General features: G+C 42.4%; 2 protein-coding genes across 13 annotated transcripts in view; one reads left to right on the top strand and one right to left on the bottom strand.

Moving 5' to 3' along the window:
• LOC143270261 (putative Polycomb group protein ASXL2) overlaps positions 1-25241 on the top strand; it is a 79658-nt gene that overhangs the window by 50780 nt on the left and 3637 nt on the right. For 4 of the 8 annotated variants that reach the window (XM_076559542.1, XM_076559543.1, XM_076559544.1 and 1 more), the window contains one exon: positions 611-6905. In XM_076559542.1, the coding sequence (XP_076415657.1) occupies positions 611-766 (156 nt within the window). In that variant the 3' untranslated portion in view covers positions 767-6905. Of the gene's footprint in view, positions 1-610; positions 6906-8831; positions 8979-13083; positions 13209-25241 lie in introns of those variants that run through there. The other 4 variants (XM_076559545.1, XM_076559546.1, XM_076559547.1 and 1 more) reach the window with 4 other exon arrangements.
• On the bottom strand, positions 2100-25170 carry LOC143270258 (spermatogenesis-associated protein 31H1-like). Of its 5 annotated transcripts, XR_013047384.1 has the most exons (3): positions 15011-25170; positions 3099-3378; positions 2100-2951 (listed from the first exon to the last, which is right to left on the bottom strand). XR_013047384.1 is itself a non-coding variant. In XM_076559527.1 (2 exons), exon 1 carries the CDS (start codon positions 16106-16108, stop codon positions 15041-15043), a length of 1068 nt encoding a protein of 355 aa, XP_076415642.1. In that variant the 5' UTR covers positions 16109-16787; the 3' UTR covers positions 3059-3378; positions 15011-15040. The 5 variants fall into 5 exon arrangements, 1 of the variants encoding a protein (XP_076415642.1); XR_013047383.1 differs by lacking the exon at positions 2100-2951 and having other exon boundaries at positions 3059-3378; positions 15011-24643; XR_013047385.1 differs by lacking the exon at positions 2100-2951 and having other exon boundaries at positions 3059-3378; positions 15011-23599.

Here is a 25241-nt window from a genome sequence, read left to right as displayed (position 1 = left end):
AAACAAAAAAAAACGAATAATTAATAATAATGAGAGCTACATGGTGTTTCACACCTTTAGTTCTGTCGTGTAATGGACAATGATGTATCGAGGTCCTTTTTCAATAAGACACTTCATCAAATCTTCTGTTAATTACTGAAAATTGTTTGAAAACTTTAGATTGATGTCTTCACAGGGTAAATGTCTGCAATCGGCTAATTTGCTGCTAGTAATTTTTGTACTCTGTATCACCCATTGTATGTAGGGTTTAACATGGTTTTGAAGACCCAGATTTTTTCCTAGTTTGCTGAGGTATGTGTTCTGAATCATGAATAGGTGTTTACATTTTAAGAGCTTTTCTTATGTGTGTCTGGTTATTTTGGGGGTACTGAGGATGAAACCCATCACTCAGTGAGCAAATACTTCTCACACTGAGCCACATTCCCAATCCTCAGGTTGGTTTGCTTTGGAGCTTACTGCAATGATTAGGTAGATTTTTTACTTTTAATCTTATATATAGAATCATATTGCTAGATTTTTTTAATATTGTACTAATTCTAAGTATGGAATAGAACCTATGTGTTTATTCTTAAAAAAAATAGCTTATGCAAATTTTTTTTTTAAATTTTAGTTTTTAAGCCAGGTGTGGTGGCGCATGCCTTTAAGAACACTCCAGGGCCAGGCAGATCTCTGTGAATTTGAGGCCAGCCTGGACTACAAAGTGAATTCCAGGACAGCTAGGGCTGTTACACAGAGACACCTGTCTCAAAAAACCATAAATAAATAATAACTGAGTTTCTAGTCAGCTGTTGTTTTGTAGCACACATCTGTAATCCTATTACATTGGAGGCTGAGGGAGGGAGGGAAGAGTTGAAACCATCCTGGATTGTACAGTAGCAAGACCCTGTCTTGCAGCATTCTTCTACTGTAGTGCAGTTTTGAAATACATCATAAAATAAACTGTGTAGTTGTTTATTTTATTCTAGATTTGGGGAGAAAGTTGTAGAAATTGTCTTTACTCCCTAGGTTGAATGAATAGTATGTAAGATTCCTTTTCCTTGAATTATACTGTTCTTTGTTGTTATTATATTAGTCAATTGCTTTGTCTCCTTTTGTATCAATTTTGGAGATTTTTCTTAGAAAATGGTCCATTTCTGTGCCAGTAAAGTTGCTCAGCTGGTAAAAGCACTTACCCCCGAACCTGAAACCCTGAGTTGATTCCTGGAACCCACATGGTGGAAAAGAAAACTACCTCCTTGGCATTGTTTCTGACTTTTATATACATGCCCCCCCCCAACTCTATAATATAATAAATAATAATATAAAAAAGTAAAAAATTTTTTACCTGATTTATTGCATGTACTGCTATAAAGTTATATAATGTTTTGTTTTTTCATTTGTCCTTGTTCATTTCTTTGTTCCCATTGTTAATTGCCAATTGAGTTTTCTGTTTTATTGGAATTTTCAAAGAACTGGCTTTGGATTGGTTTTTTTTTTTTCAAGATAACTCCTTGCTGTGTTGTTTGGATTGGCTCAATATGCATTCCAGGTTGCTTTTCCCCCCTTCTTTTTCTCTTTTTTTCTTTCTTGAAATGCTTTGTCTGGCAGCATAGTCACATAATCCCAGTACTCCGGAGGCTGTAGCAGGAGGATTCTAATTTCAAGGCAGCCTGGGTTATATAGCAGCTTCTTCCAAGAAGAATCTAATAATCAATAAGTACAAACTGACATAATTTTAGTCTCATAATTTGGTATGAACTAGGAGATTGTATTATATCAAGAATTGACAAGTAAGGAGACAATGGTTACTCCTGTACTGATGCAGTATAGTAAAAAACAGTCATTAAATACAAATGATTGAATATAGGACCTCGTGCGTGCTAGGCAAGTACTCTGTCCCTGAGCTATATACCCAGCCACTATAGCTTTATTGGAGAAAATTTTATAATACCTATTAAATTTTAAATGTACATGCTTCATGAACATGTGATTAAACATTTTAGTGCTTATGTTAAGAAAGATACACAGAAAAATATTAGCATAAAAATTTATTAATAGTAAGAAATAGCAAATGGCCTAACTGGGATTAAAGTCATGTGCCAACACCACTCGGCTCCATCTTTTTATTTTTTAAGATTGATTTATTTATTATGTATACAGTGTTCTGCCTGCATGTATGATGTCTGCAGGCCAGTAGAGGGCACCAGATCTCATTATGGATGGTTGTGAGCCACCATGTGGTTGCTGGGAATTGAACTCAGAACCTTTGGAAGAGCAGCCAGTGCTCTTTAACTGCTGAACCATCTCTCCAGCCCTCATGTGCCTTCTTACAGAACTAGAAAACAATTTTAAAATTCATATGGAAACATAAGACCCTGAATATGAATAGCCAAAGCAATTCTAGGCAATAAGATTGCTGGGAGCATTACTGTACTTGATTTCAAGTTGTGCTACAGAGCCATTGTAACAAAAACATGATACTGACATACATACAGATCGATGAAACTGAATAGAGGACGTACAATGTAAATCCACAGCTGTAACCCTCTGCCTTTTGAAAAAGCACCAGAAATAGACAGTGGAGAAAAGACAGCCTCTTAACAGATGATTCTGGGCAAACTACGTATCCATGTGTAGAAGAACACGATTAGATCCCTTTTGGAAATACTAACTCCCAATGGATGGAAAGACCCTAATATAAGACTTGAAACATTTAGAAGAACAAGGAGAAACAATTCCAGGGCATATGCAAGGACTTTCTGAAATCAGTAGAGGTTTCCCAAAAGATTTAAATTGCAGGGCTAGAACGATGACTCCGCAGTTAGGAATGCTGGCTGCTCTTGCCGAGGACTGGCTAACCCCCGCTTGTCAGTCCAGTTCCAGTGGGGTCAAATGCACTCTCTGGCCTCCACAGACTCATGTGCACAGACACATGCAGACCCAACACCCATTCACATAGAATACAAATAAACCTAAAGAAAAGTAAAAACAGATTTACCATATAACCCAGCTAAGTAGCTTGGTATCAGTTCTGTGACACCCTCTCCCCCAGGGGGAAGAAAAGCGCTGTCTAAACAGCTTAAGGGAGGAACAGTTTATTCTGGTTTTCATTTACATGCCTGTCATGAGAGGTCTGGCTTGATGTGAAAGACATGCGGCAGCTGCTCTCGCCTACGTTGTGGAGGGTCTTCTCAAATTAGTGAACCCAGTCTAGAAATCCTCATGGACTGGTCCCACATTTGTCTCCTAGAGGAGACTAGATGCTGTCACCTTGATGGTGTTAATGTCACAGATCCTTGAATATTTAGCCCAAGGACTCTGGCGGGAACACCTGCATCCAGTGTTGCTTGCAGCCACATTCCCAATGATGAAGTTGTGGGATCCACCCAGGTGTCCCAACTGGATAAACAGTGTATAGACAATGTCATTTGTTTTCGGCCATACAAAGAACAAACTTAAAGCATTTTCAGAAACATGGATGATAAATAAATGGATTAATCTAGTCCATGAAAAGCAAATACTAGTTTTTCTCTTAGTTTTTGGTGCTTAGGCTGTATATAGACATATAATACCAAGGTTGTACATATAACCTGTGAACAGACACAAAACTGTTTAGGTTACTAAGAAAAGATAAGAAGTAAAATACACTTTATCTACAGTACATACTTACATGAAAATATCCTTAGTTGTATAATGCCTATACATGATAAAAAAAATACTTGTAAATCCTAAGGGCCAATGACATGAGTCACTGGATAGAGATACTGCCAAGCCCAGTGACCTGAGTTTTATCCTTTGGAACCACATGATGAACACCAGCTCCAGAAGTTAGCCTCTGACTGCTACACTCATGCCCCTGTACATACTCTTAGATAAGTTTTACTACAGTATGTAGATAATAGTGCTGTTCACAAAATGCACAAAAGTAGTGCTGTATTTAGTAGAAGTGTGTATGGGAAAGTATAAAGAAGTTTAATAAATAAAATAAATTGACCAGTGCAGTTGGATTGCACATTAAAACTGAAGTGATAGTCAAAAAAGAATTTGGCTTTGAATTTAAATGAATAATTTTTAAAAATGTATTTTTAGCTTTTTATGAAGGATTAGAATTCATAATTTTAATTTTTTGAGATTGAGTGTTAATGTATCGTGTTGGCAGACCTGAAACTCAGAAAGATTTTGAGTTTCTGCCTCTTGAAAACTATGATTAAAGATGTGGGCCACCATTCCTGGCCCAGAATCCCCAAACATTTTAAATTATGTGAATTTTAAAGTATTTAGAAGTTGTTTTATTGAAAGTTGTTTGTAGGAGAGGCATAGTGTCACACACAGAGCCGCTGTGTCGGTGTTGGGAAGTGAGCCTGCATCCTCTGCAAGAATCATCTTCTCTGCCCTTTTCATCCGTGTGTGTGTGTGTGTGTGTGTGTGTGTGTGTGTGTGTGTGTGTGTGTGTCTTTGTCTTTGCACACACATGCATACACATGGGGTTCAGAGAACAACTTTTGGGAGTCACTTCTTCCACAGTATGGGTTCTATATATATAAACATAATAAATAAATAAAATAGGTATAGTTGTATATAGTTAGAATATATCTGTGCCAAAAGGGGAGCAGAGGAGTAACATAAAAAAATCAATCATTAACTAGTATGGCATAATATGGTCAAAAGTGTCTAAATACTATGATTGTGACTTAGCAAAAAGAAATGGTTAGTTTGGAACATTAACTCTATTAATCTTTGATTAGTGGTATTAATTTGGTTAAACTGTGTTTTAAAGAGGGATAGTTAAAGAGTTACCTGAGTTAGTCATGAGCATCTGTGGGAATAAGGCTGCAGCTGAAGCTTACTTAATTTAAATTTATAATCAATGCAATATTAAATAAACTATTAGCTGTGAGAAAACAGTAATAACCTGTGTCAGGGTATACATGGCAAGACTTACATACTGAACAATTGTACATGAGGAGAATATCTGATATATCTGATAATACATAAGTTTCAGGATCATGGGCAGAACTTATACAATTAATAATAGAGCATTTTTTAAGGGCAGTCCAGCCCTTGGGCTGGAGAGTTCAGTTCAGAAATAGGGGTACGTGACAAAGGGGGCTGTAGAAATCTCTCATGGTTATTTCCTGCTGATATGGGGGCAAAGGTGGGGGTCTGAAATGCAGTGGAAACCCAGGAAACACAGGCTGTTTTAGACTCTGTGAGACACGCAGTGTAGCAGAATTTTCTGTCTCGTGGGCTGGAGGGTGGGATGCAGATCTGCAGCTAGACAACATGTCTGTGGTCCAGATGTAGACAACCTGTATCTCTTTAAATGGTTAGAATTTCTGCTGGAAACAAATGTATGTATTAATGGTAGAACATGCAGCCGAGGAGTTTTAAAGAGGAAACTTTTTCTCTTAGGTGTACCTATGGAATATTAAATGCATGGTTAGCAGGTGAGAGGAGATATCAGGCCAAGGAGAGAAGGAAAGTTCCCCTCCCTACCCCAGAGAAGAAAAAGAAAATATGTAAGTGGGAGATGTAAACTGCAGTCAGGTTGCATTCCTCCTGGTCTTTTTGGCTTGTGAGTATTGGCAAATTTTGATCTCCTAGAACTTACAAGAACCTTCTTAATAGACAAAATCTTAGACATGTTAGCAATATAACAGTAGTAAATTTTGTGAGAGCAAAATTATGAATCCTTGGAGTCTCAACAAAACATCAGGATAGGCAGAGAATGAAATGTGATATATACATACATACATACATACGTACATACATATATAGTCTCATTTATCTTTTGACAAAAATTAATAAAATACATTTAGAACAGAATTATTATTTCTAATCATATTTCTATAAGTTTTATACCATTGATGAAAGTTCATCAAAAGGATCTGGAATTGTATCTATTTATTCATATTCAAAGCTCAATATTTAAGAATCTAGAGGTAAATAACAGCCTGTATTTGGACTGGCAGCTTTAGAGCGCCTTTGTCCTGCAGTGGCCTAGTATATGGTGTGACCAGGCGATCCAGGATTCATAAGATGGGTCAATATCCTGTGAAGACATGTAGGCATATCCTCCTCCTGACAGTATGAAAACATCAGGACCTTTTCAAATACCAGTGAGAAGATCACAGAGGCTTAGGTGTGACTTTGTGGCTTGGCCTGGGGGTAATAAGGAATGCCTGTAGTGGGGGATCTGAAAAATTAAGCACCAATTTTTAAGAGCTCTTGAAGTATATGTAAGGCTGTTGTCTATAAATGAGCTCTAGGCCTTCCTAAAATTGGAAAGCAGTGAAATAAATGATGTATTACTTCTTATTTAATAACCATAAATCATAAGGACATAAGCCTCATGGGTGAGCTTCCATTTATAATTTATAATTTAAATTATATTTAATATAATTTAAATTGAATTTATAATTGTTGGACAGACACATGAAAAGGTGCCAGTATATCCTGTAGAGCTATCTGCCAATCTATAGACTCATAAGTTTCATAGTTTGATATAAATGTAATATCATCTGTGCAATAAATGTATTGTAATATATATGTATATACACATATACATACACATATATTATTATTAGTTTGGGGGACTGTGAGGAAGCTATAATTGACAGTTCTGATAGTTAATCTGTATATATAAAATGAGGAACTCTGCTCAATAAATGAGTCCTGGATAAACAGAGTTCGCATTTCCTGCTCTATATGTGAGCTTTGGCCTCCATCATGGCAGGGTGAGTAGGCAAGCTAGAAGGGAAATGCTGACAATCTTTAGGTTGAGGAGGTATGGCAAAGAAGCAATCTTGTAAATTTATAACCATTGTTATTTTGATTCCTAGGGATGGTAATGGGAGATGGCAAGCCAGGCTGTGAGAATCCCCTTGGCTTTAATAAATTTTATTTAATTTCTTCAGATCCTGTAATGGTTTATAAGCCTGATTTTCTTTAAACAACAAATATTGGGGTGACTGAAGGACTGGTGGGAGGCTTTATATGCCCTATTTTTACGTTTCTCCTCCACCAGACAGGTCACAGTTACAATTCTCTCAGTATTCAAAGGCCATTGTTTGATCCAGAAAGGAGCAATAGATCTTTCTGAAATGTGGTCAGCAGTCGGGGGATAGTGGCTCCTAGGACAAATCCTGATAACCTAGGCCATGTCTGCCATTTATGATTTCTGGAATAATGGGCTCAATTATGCCTTGAGCTTCTTTCCTCAAGTTCCTTTACGTTTAAAACCCATCTGTAGCATTTGAGCTGATATTAGTCCACAGCAGAGATTAGTTACATCCATTAGTTACAGCATGTCTCTTCTCCATAGTGTGTTAGGTTTGGAGGATGACATATGGGCAGAATATGCCATAATTTTATCTATCTGACCATCTTAATATTTTTGAGCTGCTAGCAATACTACTAGATTGACCTAGGCCTATAAAAGATGAAAGAGTAATAATCGTCTTAAGTACTTGACCAATCTTTTCCTAAAATATAAGAAACATCTGTGCTTATGTCTAGCAAGCCAATTATTTTCTTTCCCTGTATTTTAAGTGTTTAGTTGGTTTGGAATATTTAATTTCCTGAACCCAGAAGGCCATATCACTAGAATCCACACCATCAGCTCCCTTAGGCGCTGCCCTGCATGAATCTGAAATGTTTTAGTAGAGAGTTGTACAATGATCTTAATTTCTTCAGTAAGGTCAGGAATCAAACCCTCCAGGGAGGACCTTAATATTTTGTACAGTGGAGGAGCTACAGCCTATTATTAGCCCCAGTGTCCCTTCTGGAGAGGTCAGTAGATTCTTGTATTAAAGCATACATAAGTTCATTCTTAAAGCCTATATATCTATTTCAGACCTCAATAAAAACTTTATCCATACTATGATCTAACTTAGGCTTACATTCTCAGTATCTCTAGGTCATTCACTGAGACTCAGGTATCATTTATAACATATCTAGATGTTTTTATATTTTTCTATTCCAATGGCTTGCACTACATATAAATTATTTCTTAATGTTCTTAAACATTCTTTATATCTAATTCTTTATATTCTTATAAAAACTTTACATCTAAAAGCATTTTTGTATTTAATTCATCAGGAGATATAGGTAATTGATGATTGAGAATAGCCAATGTAAAGTGAATTTTTTTCTTTTTCTTTTTTTTTTTTTCTTTTTTTTTTTTTGGTTTTTTTCAAGATAGGATTTCTCTGTGTAGCTTTGTGCCTTTCCTGGAACTCACTCTGTAGCCCAGGCTGGCCTCAAACTCAGAGATCCACCTGGTTCTGGCTCTGTGCTGGGATTAAGGTGTGCACCACCATTGCCTGGCATGAAATTCTTTTAATAAAGGAACAGTAAAAGGTCATTTTGAAATCTGTTATGTGAGCTATCTTTTACTTGAAATTGGATAGTAAGGCAAATTATCTTTAAAATATCTGGTAAATGGAAATATAATCTAAATGATCTCAAAGCATAGTTTGGACAAAACCCTGGCAATAAGGGATATGGCAGTTTTGTCCAAAGCTTAAACATTTTAAATGTTAGGGGGCTAAGTAATGAATTGATTATATGAAACTTAGCATACTTAGCATGTATATAAATATGATTTTGTATATATTACAGAATTTGATCATTCATGAGATAATCAAGTTTTAATTTGTATCCTAATAATTATCTCTATTAGCCTATAGCTTTGGTACAACTTATTATTAACAGTTTACAGTTTAGGTTGACCAATCAATCAATAAGTTTTATTTCTTAATTATCTTTAGTTAAAGTAAACTTATTCTTTTTTTTTTTAAGATTTATTTATTATTATGCATACTATATTCTGTCTCCATGTATATCTGCAGGCCAGAAGAGGGCACCAGATCTCATTACAGATGGTTGTGAGCCACCATGTGGTTGCTGGGATTGAACTCAGGACCCCTGGAAGAGCAGTCAGTGCTCTTAACCACTGAACCACCTCTCCAGCCCCAAAGTAAACTTATTCTTAACAATTTATAAGTTAGTTGTCTTTGTAAACTTAGAAATAAGGTTTTATACTTGTCCGGATAGCCTTAAAAATATGAAGTTTGTGGTGAAGTTATTTTAATATAGAAACAGGAGCTCTTATTTAAAAATATAGTATATAAGGAAAGTGACAATTTAATAAATCCTTTAAGGTGTATCATGAAATGAGATAAGCACGGTAAAACCAAACTAAAACGGAGGAGAAATGTTTTGTTGTTGTTGCAGCTGCAGCCGGTTTGTCCGGTCCGTATCTAGCCAGACAGCCGCCAGAAATGGAGAGGGGAGGGGGGGTGGAGACACAGACTGAAGTGAGCTGAGATGCAGACAGCAGACGTGTTTGGAGAGAAGAAGAAGGCAGATGTTTAATATTCCAACCCCCAATCTTTGGGGGGTCTGATGAATCCATACAGGTCTTAGGGCGTCCCCTAACCAGGACCTGTTTTTTTGCAGTGGGTTGACTGAAGTTCTTGTACGTGGCCAAGATTTTTGTAAATTACCAAGAACTTAATAGTCAACCCAAAAAGAAGAAAGAGAGAGAGAAAGACACTTTTTTTTTTCTTAAATACAGCAATAGACAAGTTGGGAGTTGCGATTAGTTTTTAAACTGGCACTATCAGGCCTGTGAGGCTTGCATTATTATTGAAATGAAGGCTGCTGGAGCAGAGCTCCTAGCTGGCTACAGGGCAGTTTTGAAGGTTTACAGCTCAAGTTAGCCCTTAGATTCCAGTAGTTTTAGCAAAAAAGGCTGTTTGTAGCAGGATGCTGCTGCTACTATGGAGAACTTAGTGAACTTCATTAGCTCTAGTTTACACTCTTAGGAGGTCTTGTAGTGTGGTGATCTCTTTGTAAGACCCCGAATGAAGTAACAGCAGGTTTCTCCCTAGAAGGGAGGGGTTAGAATCTGTGCCACTTATCATAGTCTGATGGTAAGTCAATTTCATAAGGTTGGCAGCTTTTAGGGGTCTCCTTAATCTTTCCTTACATTTTTTAAGAGGCCTTATGGGATTAAGATAGTCTGTTGTTTCCTTATCTAAGCCTGTAAACTGACCGGAATGCCTTCTGTCTTAAGCCTGTGCCCTGTAACTTCTATCAGAGGATGTTTCTCGCCCCCGCCCCCCCAACGCACACCTCCCAGAGCTGAGGACCTAACCCAGGGCCTTGTGCTTTCTAGGCAAGCGCTCTACCACTGAGCTAAATCCCCAACCCCCAGAAGCTGTTTCTCTTCAGACTCATTCTGACAGTTTGGGGTGGGGGTAATTCATGGCTACTCGCCGTTCCAAATGGGAGGGGGGCAGTTGGTGGCCCTGGGATCTGCAGCATCCTTCAGTGAAGACTGATTGTAGCTGATACTCCAGAAGTCTCCCAAAATCGTACCTCTGGAAGAGTCGAGCCTCTAACTGGGCAACCCTCTGTGAAGCCATACCTCTCTCCCTGGATATGCTCCAAACCTTACTTATCAGTCCCATATCCCCCACCCACCCCACCCACCCCATCCACCCCACCCCCAACCCCCACCCCCACCGAGTACCTAAACATTTAAATCTGTTCGTGGAGTCAGGTATCGGGACTATGGGAGTCCAGACCCTCAATAGTCCCCTCATTTTGAAACCAATGTCCAATTTGATGAACCAATGAGTTTTGTATTGGGGTCACTAACAAGAGCGTGGGTGAGTGGTGACTTACAAGGAGCAGGGATGGTTGGTTTTAAAAGTGGTGGCAGTGCAATGTTAGCAGCGCTGTTACCATGCGAGAAAAGTCACGAGGTATGACAGAACCCATTCTTAATAGATTAGGGGAAGAAGACAGAAAGGGGTGCTCAGGCCTGTGGAAGACACATGCAGAGAGAGAGGAGGGAGGAGGAGTCTGTGACCGGTGTCTTAAGGACTCTCCTGCACATGCGCATGGACTTACGGAGCTAAGCCATGCATGCACATAGATTGCATGATCACACTGTGCACAAATTACGTGATCACACAGCACACAGATTACGTAGGACATAAGGCCCCTTACTTGGCTACTGAACTGCATGGGCAGTCATTTAGCCAGGAATTCCAACATTCCAAGCTCTTTGCTTGTTATAAAAAATGGTGGGTGAACAGAAATAGGGGTGCTGTGTCTCCCGAGAACTGCTTCCAGCTGACTTGGTGGGCGTCGGTTAACTCTTGGGGGGTAGGGAGCTTCTGAAGTAGCCAGCCGTCCTGGGGGTAATGGATTGTCCTCTGCTGCTTTGGAATTGTCTGGCAAGGTGCTGTCCAGGTGGATTCAAGCTGGCTCCGGAGCTTGCTGACCTGTCCAGGTGGATTCTCTGGAGCTCAGAAGAATTTTTAAACATATTAAGAAGCATCCATGGGAAATGTAAAATCTTAAGCTGGTGGCCATGATGCTACAATGTTTAGTACTCTGCTATATTGGATATTGGTTGGTGTTAGTGAGAGAGAGAGAAAGAGAGAGGGAGATAGAGAGAGAGATTTGGAACATGCTTTTAATTTTTACCTGAGGTATGCCTTATCTGAGACAGATTTTTTTTTCAAGAAACGATTCATACAATAGCATCTTTAATTTCTTTTTTTTTTTCTAAGATTTATTTATTTATTATGTATACAGAGGAGGGCGCCAGATCTCATTACAGATGGTTCTGAGCCACCATGTGGTTGCTGGGAATTGAACTCAGGACCTCTGGAAGAGCAGTCAGTGCTCTTAACCTCTGAGCCATCTTTCCAGCCCATCTGAGACAGATTTTAAGGCACCTATTTCCTTTATTAGTTTAGCATCCAGGAGACACAGGTGATCGATTGCTGAGGGCATTTAACAGTAATGGATTGTTATATTAAAGTCTGTTTCTTTGCAGAGTCCAAACCCTTTTGAGTCTGGGGTGTAAATACCCTTTGACTGTTCCTGTTCCTTCCTGCCTGGATATATCTGGTGGTTCTCGTCCTCCAGCTCTATGGTGGCCCTGTAACAATTAGCCCAGTAGTTAATTAGAGGGAACCAGGAAGGAAAAGCTTGTGGGTTGGACCTCATTGTTCTGGAACTGGTGGCAAGGCAGTGCATCCTGGCGTCCTCTAGAACTTAGAGAGAGGAAAGAGGGAGAGAGAGAGAGGGGGGGGGGCCTGTCTATGTCACTGTGCGTGAGGAGGCCCTGCTGACAGGTATGGAATGAGGCAAATGGGGAGCAAGTGAAATAAAGCTCCTTTCTTAGCTAGAAAATCTCTTCCCATTAGGGGCATAGGGCAGGTTGGCACAACTGAAAATCTCTGGGTGAGAGGAAGACCCTTGAAAATACAGTTAAGTGGTGGGGTCTGGTGAGGTGGGTAAGGTTGTCTCCCTAGCCCAACATTAGGGAAATGAGAAGGAGAGGTGGGACCCCAAAAACTCCCTCAGGACTGAGTAAGTGGCTCAGTGTCCAAGAGGAAGGAATGGATCGCCCCATGCTGTAATGGCTATCTCAGGTTCCCTGTGAGCCCATGGCCACGCCTAAGAGGTTTTGGTCTGATGCTCCCATGCCACGAGGTGCACGAAGGCCGTCAGCTCACCAGTGTTCCTCTTGGTGCTACTTCGAGCAAGGCTCAACTGATGGCCCCCCGCAGGGCATGCACTAGCCTGCCTGGCCTTTTTTTTTTTTTTTTTTTGCCACACATTTAAAACAGGGACTAGGAAGCCTCTATGCAGCCGCTCCAATAGTATGTGCCAGCGTTTGGCAATCCTGTTCACGGGCTTTCTCATCTCTCCCATGGTACCTTAAAATGCCACAGCTGAGACTCTGCCTTTGGGGTCAGGGGCCTCCTCTCCAAATGCTTAAGTTAGCCCTGATGCCAGGAAGCTCTGGGAGACATGAGACAGGTTGTTTTTTTGTTGTTTTTGTTTTTGTTTTTGTTTTTTGTTTTTTGTTTTGTTTTTTTTTCCCGAGACAGGTTTTCTCTGTGTAGCTTTGCACCTTTCCTGGAACTCACTCTGTAGACCAGGCTGGCCTCGAACTCACAGAGATCCGCCTGCCTCTGCCTCCCGAGTGCTGGGATTAAAGGCGTGCGCCACCACCGCCCGGCCAAGACAGGTTTTATTCTGTTTCTTGAATTATGTTTTTTTTTTTTTTAGATTTTGATGGATTACTTGTTTGAGGGAAGCCAAAGGAAGACCCGCCAGGAGGCAGGTTGTAAACTGGGCTTTACACTCCCAGGGCAGCTTGAGAGTGTGAGAGGAAGAGAGTGTGAGGAGTTAAGGTGAGAGCCAGAGTTGGGCAGAAGTGCGCCCCCCCCCCTCGCCAACACTGGAGAGCCCGCCCGATACCAGAGAGCAGAGCAGAAGTCAGACAGCAGAAGTGGTTGCATGTGGCACAGAATCAGAAATGGGGAAGGAGGAGGGGTCAGAGCATAGGTAGAAAGCTTGGGGATAAGGTAACTTTTCATTTGCCCATTTGCTGGCAGAAGGTGGATAATTCACGTGAAATATCGGGGTCCAAGCAGTCATTGTGTGGCCATATTTATTGGTATATTTAAGGCATTTCTCAGAGGAGGAGTGAGACCAAGAGGAGGAAGCCTTATGTCCTATGACTGCAGCTGAGAGAAATAAAAAATAAAAAAATTGAGAGGGTTTATATGAGCGAGAATTGTTGAAGCCAAGGTTGGATAAAGCACAGGGACAAATAACCAAATGAATGGAAGCACAGGATCTATGAACCAAAGGCTGAGGGGCCCCCAACTGGATCAGGCCCCCTGAACGGGTGAGACAGTCATTTGGCTTGATCTGTTTGGGAGGCAGCTGTGCATTGGTGCCAGGTCCTGGGCTCGTTGCATGAGTTGGCTGTTTGAATCCTGGGACTTATGCAGGGACACTTGGCTCGGTCTGGGAGGGGGGAATGGACCTGCCTGGACTGAGTCTACCAGGTCAACCCCGGACCTCGGGGGAGACCCTGATCTGGAGGAGGTGGGAATGGGCTGGGGGGAGGGGTGGGCGAGAGGGGGAGAACAGGGGAATCTGTGGCTATTATGTTGAACTGAATGGTGTTGTAAAATAATAATAATAAAAAAAATAAAAAAATAAAAAAATTGAAATAAAGAAACAGGATCAGACTCTAGTCCTGGGTATCCCTGAGGTTGGAGAAGGATCTGTGAATCAGCACAAGTTACCTCACCCTTCAAGATGGAGGTAAGGGCCGGAGTTTATGCAGCCCGAGGACCTCCGGGGTTCGGCAGCTAGAACTATATCTCAGGATGTACCTGGGACAATGGCCAGGGAGTGAGTGCAAGGACACACTCACCAATTGGAGAGGCAGGGTTGTGCAGAGCAGTCCTGGGCCAGGCAAAGGAAAAAAATGAGCAGTCGTAGATGGAGCAAAACCTCGGCACAAGTTCCCGGGCACAGAGCGCCTGGAGGGCTTGCTTCATCACGCAGCCAATGTTAGCTCTAATGCGGTGGAGTCAGCGCCCTGTTACAAGAACAGCCATACAAGAACAGCCACAAGGCATGACAAAAGCCAGTAAGAGTTTTATTAAAAAGGGGGAGACAGGAAACAATGTGACCAGGCCTGTGGAAGATGTGCAGCGAGAGAGATGGGGGGAGAAGATGAAGAAGAGGAAGAGGAGGAGCCTGTACTGGCTTCTTAAGGATTCACCTGCACATTCATGCTCACACTGCGTTGGGACTTCGTAGGGTGCAAGGCCCCTTACTCGGCTACTGATATGCATGTGTGCAGTCACTTAGCTGGGGAGTGGCCAGGAATTCCAACAACCAGTTCCCTACAATCTGTCTTCTTGCTTAGGGTTCACACCTGCTGACCTTTGCTGGGCAACTGGTGTGCTGGCTCCTTTGCTATACCCTGCTAAACAATAATCCTTGGCTTTTTGTTTGGGGTGCAAGTATTTGGTTGACCACAAATTGTCTGGCCTTGTCCTGTCCTCAGGCTTCTGTAAAAGCCACAATTTTTTTTTATTAAAAAGGTTTCTATTCATTTTATATACCAACTACAGATCCCTCTCTCCTCCCGCCCCCCCAGCCTTCTCCCCAATCCATTCCCCATTCCCACCTCTTCCAAGGCAAGGTCTCTCATAGGGAGTCAGCAGACCCTGGTATATTCAGTTGAGGCAGGTCCAAGACCCTCCTCCCTGCATTGAGGCTTAAAAGCTATTTGCCTTGGGCCCTGGAAAAGCAGCTGGAATAATGTGGACTGGGAGGATTTCTTAGCTTGTGTCTTCGAAGAAGCAGTGCTTGTTTGAACGGTTTCAACACTCTTGCTTCTTGATGGACACATAATTCTAAAAGGACTCTCTTCTGGGGTTCCACTATTCTTGTAGAGCTTTGTGTTTTGTGTTTTGAGTCCCTTGATGGTTTCCTTCATTGGATATTTTAGGCCAAAGGTCTTTTTGAGGCTTGATTTCGACCATTTTTCTTCCTGACTACTTTCAAAGCCACTCTCGGATACAGAGTGAACCTGACAGAACTCACGGTGCTCAAAGTCTTCGGTGTCTGTCTTGCGGACCACACCATGGCTTCCCGATTGCTTTTTTCTAATGTGCACTTGTACAGAAGCCGGAGCCTGGGGAGATCGAGCCTGGAAATCTCTTGGCGTGGTTGGACTCTTGGAAGCTGGAGGAAAGATTTTAGCTTTCCTTCGTGATGGTGATGTAGTGCTCTTCCATGCATCTGCTCTTTTTCTTCCACGATGCTTTGAGACTTGAAGTCTTTTCCCAGTTCTCAGTCTAAAGCCAAGATGCAGCCGAATCTCACCATGGCCTTCAGGGGTACTTAAGAGGTGGATCTGTGGGTAGATGAGAAGATATGGACCAAAAGCAGACTGTAACTTATGACAGCAATTAATTCCTGAACATCGGCCACACTGCAAGCAGATGGGATATTTCAGGACAAGACCTGATGAGAAAGGAGGAGGGACATTGTGGGGCACTTGACTCTCTAAGAGTTTTGCTGCTATTTTGAGCTGTAGATCTTTTAGCAGATGGAGCTGTTCTGAGATATCCCTCTTGGCCTGGGAAAGACAACTTGCTTTGAGGGAGTGGTGAGAGTCAGAAGGCCTTGTCTGTGAATCACTCTGTGAGTCTTTACTCTGATCACTGGAAACAGCGTCTTCCCTGTTGTAAAGTATCTTGAGAGAAGACTCCGGCTTCATTAAGGCAGGAAACTGGGCCTGATTCCCAGTCTTCCATTTCCATTTCTTGAGGCTTTGTCCTCAGAAATGAGTTAGATTTATATCTTGCCACTGTGGCCCAGGTTTACAGTCTAGTTTGACAGGTCGAGTTTTGGTACCCATAACTAACTTAATACATGGTTTACCTTTCAACTGTGAGCTGTGACTTAACTTAGTACATTTCATATCTGGGGACTCTATTTCAGGTGTCAAGTCAGAACAGTTTGCATGTCGACACTGGGGCCTAGAGCTGTTCTGAGATTTCATACTTTGAGGCTTTGTCTGAAGTGCCAACTCAGATTTTCCACATTTCAACTCTACATTGTTTTGTGATTGTGGCCTTTGGCTTATTGCCCCATATTTTACTTCTGAGGACTGTGACTCTTGTTTAAACACTAAAGGTGTCTCAGTTTGAGGCTTTGTCTTGAGGATGACCCTAAGGAATTGAGACTGTATTCCAGGGTTCAATACAAGAGAGCTCCTGTCTTCTAAGCAAAACCTGGGTTTGAATGTCAATTTTATATTATTGATCTTTGACCTTAAGGTTGGGTCACATGCTTTTGTATTTCTAAACTTTTGCTCAGAATTAAAATCAATAGTTTTGGACCTCTGAGGCTGATGTTCCTGGGTTGACCCTGAAGGTTGTTTACCTTGTGACTTCGGCTTCATAGTCAACTCATTGGATGTCTTCACATCTAGTTGTACTGAGGGTTTTAACTCTTTAGCTGTCACATCTTGAGGTGGTAACCTAAGATTCAGTGTAGATTTATTAACTTGACAGTCAGACAGTGGTATCCAAAGAACAGATTTTGTATTTTCAAGCGGTGGTCCCTGATGTAATGCCACACTTTTCCCACACTGAGACTGTAGCTCTGAGATTGATGTGATGTTTTCCCCTTCTTGTAGCTCTGGTCATGGGGACAACTCAGGGGTCTTCACACACTGTACTTGTGGCCCAAGGTTAAAATCCACGGATTTTTTTTCCTTGAGGTTTTGGCCCTAGAGCCATCTCTGATGTCTTCCCACCTTCCAGTTGTATGGATGGTTTCCGTTCTGTAGATTTGACATCTGGAGATGGTGACCCACTATTTAATCGTAAAAATGTCACACCATGGAATTCAGGTCTTAGTATCCACTGGATGGATCTTATACTTTCTACCTGTGTCTCTTTGTTTAGCTGATCAGTTTTGATCCCTTGAGGCTGTGGCTTGGAAGTTAAGTTAAAAGTTTTGGTTTTCTGCAGCCCTAGTGCTAACGGAGAGGTTTTTACTTGCTGTAACTGTGACTCAAGATGAGACTCTCTGGATTTTTCTCCTTGAATTATTGACCTGACAGTCAAATGAGATGACCTCCCACCTCTCCGTTGTGTTGACAGCTTCAATTCTGTAGGGCTGGCACTTTGAGACTGTAACCTAAAGTTTGACCCTATACATTTCTCCCTTTGAAACTCAGATACTGGTATCCACTGAACAGATTTTGTACTTGCACCTTGTGGTTCAGTATTTAGTGCCACAGTTCTCGAATCCTGAAGCAGTGGCTCTAACATTGGCTCCAAGGCTTTCACATGGTACACCTCTGATTCTGGGGTCAATGGACAAGGTTTCATACTTAGTACCTGTGGCCCATATTGGACCTCTTGAGCTTTTACATTATGAACAACTGGTTCAGGAGCCAATTCAAATGAGGGTGCATCTTTACATTGTAGTTTAGAGCTGAGCTCTATGGGTTTTCTACCTGCAGGTTTGGGTTCCTGATCTGATCCCATAGAGAACATATCTTCTGACTCCAACTGTTTGTTGAGCTGGTCGAACATCCCACTTTTCCACCCAGATGAGCTTATGTCTTCATCCTGTCCAGCCTCAAGAGTTAAATCCATGGGTGCCCTCCCTTGATACTCTTGTGTAGAGACTAAATCCATGAATCTTACTCCTTGGATACCTTGTGTTTTGGCTTTATTCACAGGTTTTAGACTTTGCTGCTTCAGACATGAGACAATCACATGTTTGCTATCTTGTGTTTGTGACCGTGAAGTCAGTTCCACGGGTTTTACATTGTGTTGATGAGGCTCTTGCAACACCTCCATAGGCTTATCTTGAAACAGCATCCCTGGTGCAAAAGTCATGGGGCTCTCCCCTTGCTTCTTTGGTTCAACCCACCCCACAGTTTTCAAATCCTGAATTCTTGAACCTGGGATCAACTTCACAGATTTCATACCATCTGACTGGGAACTACCTGGGGATATCACTGTAGATTTTATCCTCTCTAGACATTGTCCTAGAGTTAAAACTGCAGATTTCCTGTCTTCTAACTGTGGTTCTGAAGGTGGTAACTCAGATTTTAAACCTTTCAAGGTGGAGCCCGGAGGCAGCTCCTCATGTCCTTATCTCCTGCTTGTATCCCCAGGGTTGCCAGCATAGATATGATTTTCCCCAGCTCTGACTTTGACCTTAACTCCATAGATTTGACGTCTTCCAAATGTGGCCCTGGTGTTAACTCTTCTTGCTTTGAGGCTGTGATCTTCTCTCCTGGTTTTATATGTCCCAAATGCTGTCTGTGGATTGATGTAGAAGATTCTACACCTTGTGCCTGTGCTCTTCTGATCAACCCAGAATGATCTGCACCTGCTAAGTGTTTCCCAGGAGTCAATTTCTTTGATTCTGCATTTGGTATCTGTGGTTCAGATGCTAGTTTATAAGACATTTTGCCTTCAAAGTTTGGTACTAGATTCTTTGTGACATATTTTATATCTTTAAAGGCTGGCTCTTGTACTATTAACTCTGGCTTCATCCCTTGCCTCTCTGGCTGTGTAATCAACTCAAATATTTGTATACACTCTAACTGTGACCCTGAGTTTAACCCTGAAGTCTTCACACCTTGAGGTTGAGTTCCTGGAATTACATCAAAAAATTTGACATCTTGCAGCCATGGCCCTGAGTTAAAACTCACCTGCCTTGTATCTTGTAGGCCTGGAGTCACCTTTGCTTATTTGGGATCATGTATCCCTAACTCTGGAGCCATAGGACTTATACCATGAGACAATAATCCTGGGGTTTGCTCCCCATATTTGACTCTTTGATATTTCTGCCTAGAAGCCAACTCAGAAAATTTGGTATCTTGGTGCCACAGTCCTGGATTAACCGGCTTAGCTATCACTCTTGGATGTTGCAGTTCAGAGGCTGCGATTGGGCGTTTCATGCTGCAAAACTCTGATAGTTCCTGAGGCAACACAAGCTTCTTATCTTCAACCTGTGTCTCTTGGCTTAATGGCAAAAACGATTCTGGTATCAATGCCTGAGGCTTCCTATCTTGAAGCTGAACACCTGGCATGAACTGTACACATTTGAAACCTTGGTACTTGGGCTCTGGGATCGCATCAGAGAATCTCACATGATGCAAGCAAGGTCTTATGTTTATGTCTACCGACTTCCCAGGTTGTGGTTGTGGTTGTGGTTGTGGTTCTGGAAGCTTTGGCCTCAGGATAAAATCTGATGATCTGGTTTCTGGCCCCAGGGAACATGGTATTTCATCATGAGATTTCACACCATAATGTGGGGGGCCTGAGATGAAATTTACTGGGTTTTCCCCTTGAAGAAGTAGCCCTTAATATAACATTGGAAACTGGACACTTTGCAATTTGGGCCCTGGAATCAATTTCAAATTGACACTTAGCTGTTGTGGGCCTAGATTTAAATCCACAGATTTCACATTAGGGGACTGTGTTCCCTCAATCCGTTCCTTCGGTGATAAACTTTGTAGTCGTGGCTCTGGTTTTGTCTTTTCAGGATCTACCTCTCCTGCAGATGAAGATTGTATTACATTTACAGAGTTCTCATTTTGCAACTGTGATTCTCTATCCATTTGCCTAGACTTTACTTTCTGGACCTGTGGCCTTGGGATCACATCTTTAATATGTGGTTTGGGTCCTGTAGTTAGTCCTGCAGTTTCTACAACTTGTACAGGTGGTTCGGTGATTACTTCTGCAGACTTCAAATTCTGGGCAAAGGACTCTGATTTCTCACCTTGAACTCCTGGTTCTAGACTAAACTCTAGAGATCTCACTTCTGAATATAGGTCTATGATGGCTCCCTGGGTATCATCAGCTTTAGAGAATGACAATCAGAAGGTCTCTGTGTCTTCATCTTCCGGTTTCAGAGTTCGTTCTGGTGGGTTAGTAACTTCTAAACCTGGTTCTAGAGTCACTTGAACAAACTTCACATCTGGGGGCTGTGGCTCTGGGGCCATCACTCCTGAGCTCATAGTTTGAACTTCTGAATCTAGTAGCAAATCCAGAGTATCTTTAATTGCACTTCCTGATTCTGGAATCTCTTCCATCTCTTTTACAACTTGGGTCCCAGGTTCAAGAGTCTCTTGGAGTGGTGGTGAGCTCATCTCCACAGATTCTGAGGTCTGGCTCAATGGTGCTGGACTCATTCCTAATGATGATTGTGGCAACGGAGCAGATTCTTCCACCTGCCGGCAAGGGTCAGAGGTCACCCTTGCTTCTGAGGCTGGATGCTGTAGGGTCAGTCCTTCAGGTTCTAGAAAATGATAACTTGGTTTGGGGGTCGCTTCTAAAGATTTTGTTGCATAAAAGTGTGTGCTTGGGATCAGTTCACCAACTTCCATACTCTCCACCAGTGCCTCAGAAAGTAGACTCCTACCTTCTACAAATGGAGTCTTTGTATCCTCAAGCAGTGGTACAGGGGCCATCTTATCAGAGCCGGTGCTTTGGGAACATGGTTCTGGGGCCAAGTTCACAGATTTTATATCTTCAAGCAATAGTCTTGGAGTCAGCTCCACCATTTTTATATCTCCTTGTATCTCCTGTGATAGGGCTGAAAGAGCTTCTTCCATACCTTGAGACTGAGAATCAGGGATCCAATGTACTGATACATTACTGTGCAACTGTGGACCTGGGGCCAATCCAGCAGACTTTTTGTTTTGGAGTTCGGGTTCAGTTGTCAGCTGGCCAGATTTCACATCTTGAAACTGAGACTCAGGGGCCGATGGCACAGATGTCTCACTTTGCAATTATGATATGGAGGTTAATTCCTCATATTGCATATTCTGCTGATGCAGTTCTGGGGCCAAATCTATACATACCACTGTTGAGGTTGGTGGTCCATATTTTTCCATTTCTGGGACTAAATCTGTGGTTATGTCCACAGATTTCATACTTTGCAATCTTGGATCTGGGATTAGGTGCTCAGATTTTACACTCTGTAGTTCTGGGGGTAAGTCCACTGAATCCCTAACCTTATGCTGTGGGATTCTGCTCCCCCCGCAATATTCCATTTCCTGAAGCAGTGGTATGACTGGCCCTACTTCAGCTTCTGGAACTTGATGCTTTTGGCCCCTTCCTATAGGTACTGCACCTTGATCTGGTGGTGCTGGGATTGTTCTCGTGGATTCCATTCTTTGATGATGTGACTGTGGTGTCTCCATAGGATCCTTCACTTGTGGCCAGTTCAGCCCCATAGATTCTGTCATGTTGTGACTTTGCCTTGGGCTCACCTCTGAACAGCTTAAGTCTTGGTGCCATGGGGTGAACTCCGAAGGGTCTTTGACCTGATGAGACAGTCCTGGAGTCAGTGACACACACTCTGTGCCTCGAGATTGTGGCATAGTCCCCATGGAGACTCCAACTTGACCCTGTAACCCAGAAGGCAATTCCAGAGACTCTTTGATTTGAGGCTCTACAATTTGTAGTGGTGTGATCATTTCTGTGGGAGATGCCTGGACTAGCGGGGTCACCTTTAGAACATGCAGGGACTGACCTGACGGTAGTAGGTCATCAATCATTCCTGGTGGTTCCAGGACTTTAGATGGTGGCTGTGAAGGTACGCTTCTAGATTCTACAGTTCCTACTGGGACAGTAGTAGTCGGAACATCTGGTTGAGCTGACACTGGGGTCAAATTTTCAGCTGGAGCCTGTGAGCCTCGGATCAAAGCCCTAGATTTAGTAATGTGTGTCTGTCCTAGTGGAATCATCTGCATGACATCCATGGCTTGTTTTGCCACTGGAGATACTTTTGTATCTTCAGTGGCTTCAGGCAGTGCACTTGAGCTAATTTCCATTGCATTTTGATGTACTGGACTGGGAGTAATCCTGATGTGTTTTGTGGCTTGATTCTGTGACCCCAAGGTCATGGTCAGTGTTCCCATGTCTTTATGCTGAGGCTGGGGAATCATTTCCACAGCTTCCACAACTGTCTGCTGTGGCCCTCAACTCATTCTTCCTGGTCTTATGGCTTGATAGTTATGCAATGTATCCGTCTTCACTGATTCCATGACTTGGTATTGTGGCTTTGGGGCTATTCCTACTGGTTCTATGCCATGTGGACTTAATTTGTCAATCATCCCCATGGAATCTGTGACATGAAACAATGCCACAGGAGTTACCTTCATGTCATCTGTGACTTGACTCAGTCTTGAGACCATGCTCTTTAATCCCGTGGTTTGATCCTGATGATGGGTTACTTCTATCGGTTCAATTACTTCATTCAATGGCTGAGGAGTTATACTCACTGTTTCTGCTTGATTTGGTGGCTGTGGGGAAAACCCCACAGAGTCTATCACCTCCGACTGTGGTTCTGGGTTTATTCCCATTAAGTCCATAACCTGAAGCAAGGCCAGTGGTGTGACCTTTATGCTGTCAGTGGCTAAACGTGGTATCTTGGGTGTCAGCTCCTTATGTGTCTGTACCCTTTTTTCTGGAAGACCTATGACCCTCTGCTCTATATTCAGCTCTAACACATGCTTTGAATCCTTTTTCACTACAGCTTGTTCTTCCTGAATTATGTTAACCCCTAAATTTCTGGGAGATGGAGTGCCTGGTGATATAACTAAAGGATTATATCTAAGTTCTTGGCGGTCATCCTGGGGTTGTGACTGCCTGTTTGAGGGAAATGGCTGTGAAATGATTGCTTCCGTCCTATGGACTTCAGAATTCACCCCAATGTTCATGTGGAGATGAAATGATGGAGGATCTGGAGATGTGTTGGTATTTTGCTCAGCACTCTGAGGAATGAGTGTAGGTAACTGAGTTTTCGGGAGCTCTTCTTCAGGGACTCCTTGTACATCCATCAAATGATTGAGTATGTTCCAGGATTTCTTCACGGGCAGAGGCACCACTTCTTGTTGCAAAGTAGAAACCTTCTGAGACATATGTCCTTCCAGTTCTCCTCTGATCAAAGGAGAGAGCTGGAGTGGAGCCCATACCAGGGGTCCTGGACTCTCATCCAAATCAGAATCTGACCCATGATTTGATTGAAAATGAGTCTCTCCCTTATCTTTTGTTTTCTCTTGCTCACGAGGATCTAAGGATTCTAAAATAGAGCTAATGAAGGAAGTTTGAGCTTGTAAGGGAGGAAGAAGTGCCAAATTCGGAGAAAGAGCTGATTTCTCAGGATCTGTCAGCCGAGAAGTAGGCAGGGCTGTGCCAGGGCTCCTGGACATAGATGGTTCCTTCTGGGAGGAAACAGGTCCACTATCGCTCTGCTATTGCCAAGCTGTTCTTTCAGGAAACATTGGAAGATAAGACAGGCTGGAGCTGTTGTTGGATGATGCAGAGGACATCAGTAGAAGGCTTTCCCTTTTTACAGTAACAGCTGGGTGGGACAGCCTCCTGAACCACAGCGTCAGAGACGGAGGAAGAAGTCACATCTCGGGATTCTGAAACATTCAGCTCCATAAGCGTTGATCTGAGAAACAAAGAGAAATGTTTTCATTTTCTTTGGAATCAGTAGGGAAATTAGAGAGAAGGAAGGGAGCGGCTATTTCAAACCCAAAATATTTCTGGTCTAAGGGAGAAATGAGGGAAAAGAGGGGTTGCATTTACAAACATCAATCATTTATGTAAAGAATTCCTCCACCAAGAGCAGAGGAGATGAGTCCATCAGTAGCGTACATGGTATACCAATAGAGAAGCTGAGTTCCCTCCCTAGAGCCCACAGGAAAAGAAAAGAACACAGTGCCCCAGTGCCGGGCAAGCAGAGACAAATAGATGCCCTGGGCCTCACTGGACAGGCAAGGCTAATCAGTGAGTCCCAGGGAGTGACTCTACCTCACAACCCAAGCTGGATGACTCCCAGAAATGACACCCAAGTTTTACACAACACACACACACACACACACACACACACACCTGTGCTTGGCTTGGCCTGAGTTTGAGCCCTAAGACTCACATGTTGGAAGGAGAGAACTGACTCCTGTGGCTTGTACTCTGACTGCCACATACATGATGTGGCTCCTATGTGCACACATGCACAAAAATACAAATGAATTATATATATATATATATTTACACAGTGAGGCCTAGAGAAATAGCTCAGCAGTTAAGAGCAGTGACTGAGTGACTGCTCTTCCAGAGGACCCAAGTTTGAATCCCAACATCCACATAGTAGGCCACAAACATCTGTAACTCTAGTACCAGGGGTTCATATACCCCCTTTTGTTCTCTGTGGGCACCAGGCATGCATGTGATGCATATACTTACATGCAAGAAAAATATCCATACACATAAAACATAAAACAAATAAAACTCAAAAATTAGTTCTCCACTGCTCCTCAAGCTAACTTTTTCCTTTACCTCCTTCCTTTACTCTTTCTTTCTCTTCTCTCTCTGTCCCCTGCCTAGTAACTCTGTTTCCTGACCTTGCATTATCCAGATGTTGGAAGATCTGTCGCAGACTCCTGTCTATTGACCAGAATACATATTCCTGGGTCCAGTCAGTAGGAAGTCCTGAAATACTGGACACAGCAGAGGATGTCAGTGGGATTGAAGTGACATTACAGAAGGAATAGAAGGATAATTTAGGAGGGAGGCAGTTGGTCTCAGAGTAAATGAAGTCAGAGTGCCAGGTGTTTTACGTAGAGCATTCACAATGAAGATGGTGTCATGGGTAGGATTTCTATTCCTGTGGGGAACCCCAATGAATATAACGTTTGGGGGGACAGGCTTTGTTTCAGCTTACAACACCCAGGTCATACTCCATTGCTGAGGGAAGTCATGGTAGGAACTCAGGGCAAGATGGATCCAAGAGGCAGGAGCTGATGCAGAGGCCATGGAGCTGCTTACTGGCTTGCTTTCATGGTTTGCTCACCTTGCCTTCTT

Source organism: Peromyscus maniculatus, chromosome 22 (genome assembly GCF_049852395.1).
Source record: "Peromyscus maniculatus bairdii isolate BWxNUB_F1_BW_parent chromosome 22, HU_Pman_BW_mat_3.1, whole genome shotgun sequence".
NCBI lineage: Eukaryota > Metazoa > Chordata > Mammalia > Rodentia > Cricetidae > Peromyscus > Peromyscus maniculatus.
The sequence above is the reverse complement of the archived record's forward strand: the minus strand, read 5'-3'. Positions and strand labels throughout refer to the sequence as shown.

Excerpts from the sequence above, each read along its gene's own strand:
- LOC143270258 (XM_076559527.1), bottom strand. The coding sequence starts at position 16,108 with ATGAAGCCGGAGTCTTCTCTCAAGATACTTTACAACAGGGAAGACGCT.